At 34.6% G+C, this 6,715-nt stretch overlaps 1 protein-coding gene across 1 annotated transcript; it reads right to left on the bottom strand.

Annotated features, from left to right (window-relative positions):
• Window positions 1-2,948: 2,948 nt before the first annotated feature.
• LOC131530296 (SLAM family member 9-like) lies at window positions 2,949-5,846 on the bottom strand. The gene is made up of 6 exons (XM_058760483.1): window positions 5,793-5,846; window positions 4,934-5,266; window positions 4,464-4,754; window positions 4,244-4,384; window positions 3,891-3,958; window positions 2,949-3,337 (listed from the first exon to the last, which is right to left on the bottom strand). The coding sequence occupies exons 1-6, from the start codon at window positions 5,794-5,796 to the stop codon at window positions 3,284-3,286; spliced, it is 891 nt and encodes a 296-aa protein (XP_058616466.1). The 5' UTR covers window positions 5,797-5,846; the 3' UTR covers window positions 2,949-3,283.
• Between the last annotated feature and the right edge of the window lie 869 nt (window positions 5,847-6,715).

Genomic DNA, 6,715 nt, shown 5'->3' on the forward strand with positions numbered 1-6,715 from the left:
CTCCAGCGGTATTTCATGCACTGCTTGTAGTGCACACACTTTAAATGAAATGTAAGGCAATTTATAACAAATATTTGATGCTGTCTTTACAAAGAAACTCCATGGGACACAACCGGTAGTGAACGTTAATAACCCTAATACAATCAGTATTATTTGATGAACAAAAAGAAGAACTTGGATGATTTGGTCTCTGTGCTTACAGTAGGCGACTGGATGCTAGTGATAGCGATGCAAGTAAAGTCTAGCAGATTTCTGATTTACTATCGATTTAATATTGAATGTCAAATTCAGAAGTCAATTATAATATGAAGTAATAATATTGTAGCGTCGTGCAACTTCCCAGAATAAATAGGCAGGAGACGGAGATCCGTTTCAACAAGCAGCCAAACAGCCTTCGTTTATTTCCTGAATTTACAACCTAGAACAAGACTATCAGGAGGCGTCATAACCAGGGGCGGATCTAGAAAATAATTTTTAGCGTGGCATGGGGTCTATGAGGGGTGGCAACACCAAAGCAAGCCCCCATGCATAGTTTTTGGGGATTTATTGCTTGACATGCACAGTTGTGCTCACAAATATTGCATTATCATTAAGTAATCATCTACTGTTTAAAATGAAAAATAAATAACATTTCAATTTCCATCGTGGCACCAAGTCAATACACAATATAAAAAACTTCAAGAGGTTATAAATGTTTCTGAGCTTGTATCATTAAAGAAGACTGTTATTACCAGAGGTGGGGATGTCTGTAATCACGCAGAACACTATCAATAGTCTAGCAACACCCCAGCAACTGCAGAGCAAGAGCCTAGCAACCATCCAGAATGTCCTAGCAACCAACTAGCATCACTTTAGCAAACATCTAGAACATCTAACTGACCAAACTATTTATGTTTCAAACTTTTCAATCTAGTTATTAAAGGTATTCTTAAATGCTTACAATTCAAATACACAGATGACTCTCCTGCCCAGTGAACACTCATGAGATCAATAACACTTAACAAACAACTCTTATTAGGATTCAGGAATTATTTTTGCAGCTCAATGTCTATTACAGTATACAACATAAATTAAATTACAGATAATAATAATTCAGCAATGAACTTTTGGGAACAGATCCTTTTCATTGTACTACTATAAAAAAATCTTGCAGTATATAAAAAACTAGAAAAGTTCAAATACCAAAAAATTGCATATGAACTTGGTATGCACCACAATACAGTACAGTACAAAAAATAAATAAAAGTTAATTCAGCATCCTCTGCACATTTGGTCAAATTTCATTACAGTATACAGTACTATAGCAGTTTCCTGGTCTCCTGACACAAGACTATATCTCTAGGCAGTAATTTCTCAGTTCTGCAAACATGCAGTACACATAAAAAATGGTTACAAATAAAATTTGACAGTCACATGTTTGAAGATGTACAACATGTGCTACAGTTTACTGTACATATAGAAGAGTGAAATTTCCATCATCAAATGTACTGGTACTGTACTGTAATTATACTGAATGTGTAAGTATAAAACCCATGTATATTATTAGTTCAGCTCTCTCCTCTCTCTGTTGTTAGGATGCAGATTCTGATTGATGTCATCAGTATTGCTGCCTAATGTTTAACTCACTCATTGTTAAACTTTTTGACAAATGTGTTTTGAGAACTGAATTAATGATTTGTGGAAATTTCGTTAACGGCATCTTCTTACAGATTTCATGTTATTGTTTCGTCCGATATGGCAGAAAAGCCTCTATATCCATGATGAAAGTGGCGCGAGCGCTCGGAGAATCGATCACCAAACAATTACGGCATGAATCTCAGACACATCCGGACGGGATTAGATTTCTCAGAGGACTTCTGAATAAACCGAGAAGCAGATTCACGAACAAATGTAAAAACAATTTGTTAGTGAATGGGCTGCGCTTTGTGTTTTTGACTCAAAAAGAACCGGTTCATAAGAGTCATTTGTTAATGAAGCCGACTCCACTGGGCGCGCTGCTTGCGCGTGCAACCATCTCGCGCTGTCATCGCCGCAGCAGAAAAGTAGCATATGAAACACTGCTTACATTTATATTTTATTCTGTGATAATTCAGCTTTTTCCCGGTGGATCCGCCCCTGGTCATAACTCCCCTAAAAACAAGAAAACGCGGAGGCTTTTTTAATCTTTCTCTTTCTCCGAGGGTTTTTTTCAACTTTTCTTTTCCCCTCCAGTCTGAACTGACCATGAGCTCTCTTTGCCCCGCGCACACCTGGCCCTTTTGTTAGAGCTGAAAACAAAGAAAAAAAAAACACCTCTTGATGCTAGCAGAGCTTGTACAGGGTCATGAGGTTCATAAGGTCATGAATTTGTAATGATGCACATGCTCTTGAACATCAAGTTCATGTTTCATAGACACAAAATACATGACGTTTGATTGGAGAGAATCTTTTTCATTTTGTGTACAGAAGAGAACTGTGTCAAACTGTTAAAATCATGGGCAGAAATGGAAAAACACCCTACAACCACATGTTATAGACACAGTCACACTGTTGACACCTCCGACACAAACTCATGAACAGACATCAAACACAAACATACAGCAGCAGACACATTCTCATGCAGAAGATGTTTGTCTACCAAACCGCATTTCACAGAATGAAGCGGTTCACTTTGACATGTTTTGATAAACATTTTACATTTATGGTTTGCAGACATGTCCTCAATTCGTTTTTGGACACAAAAATTAAAATGCTGTCATTTACTCACCCTCACGTCCTTCCAAACCCGTAAGACTTTCAATCATCTTAATTTTCATCCATTTAATGAACATTTTCAAGCTTCAAGAAGTATATAAAGTCATAAAAGTAATCATATGAATCAAGCGGTTTATATATAAGTATCCTGAAAAGACATGATCACTATATGATGAACAGATTTAATTTAAACTTTATTCATATACAAACAGTGATCAATGCACATACATACAGGTCATCAAATATAGTAAACGCAAGCTCATATCTGCATGCTTGATGCACAGAAACACATCAAATAAGTATTTTTTAAAGTTTGAAAACAGACTTTCAATGGATGGACAAAAATTGAGAATATAAAAATATGATAGTATGACATGAAATGTGTTAAAATGTGCTAATCATGTGAGCATCTTGTTAAAAACATGTTAGCAACATGCAAATTATATTAGTATGATGCTAGCATCATGGTGGCGATTCTTACCAATCTGAAAACTCATCCATAGACTCTGAATCTGAGGGTGTATTTGGGACTTAAAAGCCTGAAGTTTGGTCATTTTCTCATGTTGACAGTTGCATACGTCACATGGTCCTTCTCTTTAACTTTCTGTACAAAAACATATTGCACAATATATAATTCTGATAAAATTATTTAAAATGTGGCATCCTCAAAATTGATTGGGATTCAATACGAAATCGTATTTATTTATTTTTCTAATAACAGTGATATGGTGGTCCTCCTGCTGCTAAGGTAATGTGAAGCAGATTGAGATTGAGTTCTCAGTTGTTTTGCTTTAGGGCCAAAATATTATGTTGGCCATCAATTAGTGACTCAACATAGTAGCAAAATGTAAAATTTTTCACAAGTGAACACATTTTCTTTAATATCAAATATCGAAATTATGTAATACACGTTTAGGGTGCTTATAATAGTAATATGAACCCTTAAGATAAGTAATGTGTGATCTTATGAACCATTTTGGGGTAAATAAGATTATGTTATGGCTTTAAATATCTGATGCTGTTGTGTTTAATGTATGTGACAGATCATTATACAGACAAAAACACAAGCGCACAGAGCTAAATCTGACTTGCTGCAAAAATAATAATAATAATAATAATAATAATACAGAGACTAAATGCAGAGATTAAAATCTTACCAGTTTGTGTGAATTCCTTTTGTAGAACGTTGTCTCAGCATAAGTTAATTCTTCATCAGAAGTCTGAACTGTTTAAAGAAATTAATTCAAAATATTTAATTCTGCAATTTTAAAAACAACATTTATGAATTTGACATAAAAAGTCTTTAGCAGAGTATGCAATAATTACATTTATAACAATATTCTTGACTTAATTTTCACTGATGCTCAAGAAATGAAACATTATCATTTATAGAAATGTTTATTTGAACACCAGCAAAGGCATGAATCTTTGAACACATAAGATCTCTACTGCTATCAATTGATTAAAACATTTTATAACAATCACAGTAAAAACAGTAGGTAACATTTGCCTTCTCTATCAGTTTTGGAACATTTCCTGTAGCTCCAGAAGATCACGACTGCAGCTACAATCAACAGAGATCCAGCAGCAGCAGCAGAGGTCAGTACTTTCAGAAGCGAGTCTTGTTCTGAAGGAGAGTGTGGGTCCAGTGCTGTAAGGTTAAAGACAGAAGTGAATGTGTCTGACCTATAACAAAAGACAGAGATCAGATCACAAAACTGCTGCTGTACCTGAACATGTGTGACAGTGTTGACTGATGTCCAGATGTGTGGTCTGGTTGCTGATGGGATTGTTGAGCACACAGCTGTAGGTGTTGTTATCCTGATATTCCACCTCCAGAGGTAGAGAGAGACTGATGCTGAGATCAGACACACTGATGCTGGACAATAAACTGTTTCCTTTGTACCAGGAGAGAGTCACATGACCCACATTCACCACTGAACACAACAATGAACAATTCTGCTGTGATGATGATGATGATGATGAACAGTCTCTGCTGATGACAGGAGCAGGCAGACGAGCTGGGGAAAAAATGAAAGAATAAAAAGGGATACGGATAAATCTAATCAACAGTGTGTTGAGTGTTTAGAGTGATGACAGTAAGAGTATGTATGTGATCTCAAAATATAAAATTATCAAACATGTAAATAGTTAACAAAATAGGAATATTTAAGGGTCATCACTAATGATCTCTACTCACCGTAGACAGAAACATTGAATGTTTTTGATGACAGTTTCGCTCCAGTTATCTCTACTTTATAGAGTCCAGCGTGTTCAGTTGTGATGTTTGTGATGGTCAGAGATCCAGTTTGATTGTCCAGCTTCAGTCTGTCTCTGAATCTCTCATCAGTACCATCATATCTAGAGATTTCTTTCTTTCTTTTAGTTGTAGTTATCAAAACATTTTCTCTTCCAAATTTCCACACTATGTTGTCATATTCCCGTATTTCAGTAACATCAGTGTTTAGAGTAATAGAATGTCCTTCCATCATTGACACCAGCTGTATTTTATTTGTTTCAGCACCAAACACACCTGAAGAACATGAACAGCAACAGATTAAATCTCCTGATGGTTTCTAAAGCCTGAAATCAGCTGCAGATTGAATTGTTTAAATATGAACCGAATAACATCCAGAACAGCAGCAAAGACACAAAAGCAAAGTGAAACGTGAAATACATGAAAAGACAGATAATCATGAACCAATAATTTGATCTTTATATATTATACATTTATCTAGTGTATAATCAGTGTGTTAAATTATATAATTTATTGTAGTTATGATTATCACTGGAGTATTTAAAAATATTTTTGAGAAATTGCTGGCAAGAAAAATTACAATTTTTAAATAAATATATTGTTATTTAACAACAGTCGGCTGGAATTTGAAAGTAGTTCATTAGTGGTTTTGGCTTTTTGATCAGGAGAAATTTACAGTCACAATAAGAGTCCTGGAAATTTCAAATTAAAATTCTGATTAAAACAGACATTTGAATTCAAAGCAAGTAAATCTTAGAAACTGAACAAAAATATTCAGCAATTTTTTGAGTCTCAAACTTACCCATCAGACTCGGCCAGCACAAACAGAACAAGCAGAACAAAAGTGTGTGAAACATGTTCTTTAATGGTTCAGTGAAAAGTCTGATCTAATGTCCGCTGCTGTTTGCTGAAGACTCTCAACCTGTTGATCTGGTGATGAATCCTCCCCCAACAGAGGTTGACGTTCAGTTCACATGCTCTAAACGTCTTCAAAAAAAATAAAAATGTTTTTAATAATATATATATATATATATATATATTAATATTATATACATATATTAATTTATATACAGTATGTACACTATATATATATATATATATATATATATATATATATATATATATATATATATGTTCATAATGGTGGAAAACGTTGACTTTTTTTTACAACAGTCTGTCTGACTGTGGTAAATATGTGAAAGTAGAAGAACATTAATCTAATAATAAGAATATTAAAAAATATTTTTAAAAATGATTGAATATTCAGTTTAGTCAATTGTTGTGGATGGAAATACAAAGTTCAGAAAGTTACAAACTGACTGCATCTCACGTTACTAGTCTTACATATGGTAAGTTCAACTTCTGAGTCAAACTGAAAGCTGCTGCGGTCGGTTTTCTTCAGAAACGTGGTTTGTTCTGTTGGGTGGACAAACATCTTGTGCATGAGAGAACTGGTATTAAAGCATGAAGTTTGTAGGTGAAGAGCTTCTTCCTTCATTTATGCACAACTCAGACATTTTAACCTACAGAAGCATTGAACCAGGATAAGAAAGTGTAATAGAAACACAGTGATCATATTTATTTATTTATTTTCCACCGACTGTGCAAAAGAACCTCAGTGGTCTCCAACCTTAAATTCTGCTTACTGATCACTTTTTTTTTATATGAAACTGGTGATTGACTTACTACAGTTGAGATTCGACAAAACCTCTAAAATCAGGCCTA

Source organism: Onychostoma macrolepis, chromosome 22, assembly GCF_012432095.1.
Source record: "Onychostoma macrolepis isolate SWU-2019 chromosome 22, ASM1243209v1, whole genome shotgun sequence".
In the NCBI taxonomy this organism is placed as follows: Eukaryota; Metazoa; Chordata; class Actinopteri; order Cypriniformes; family Cyprinidae; genus Onychostoma; species Onychostoma macrolepis.

Coding starts and splice junctions, on each gene's coding strand:
- LOC131530296 (XM_058760483.1), bottom strand. Junction 4,755..4,933: donor ATTCAATGTTTCTGTCTACG/GTGAGTAGAGAT, acceptor TTTTTTCCCCAG/CTCGTCTGCCTGCTCCTGTC. Junction 3,338..3,890: donor AAAGGAATTCACACAAACTG/GTAAGATTTTAA, acceptor GTTTTTGTACAG/AAAGTTAAAGAGAAGGACCA.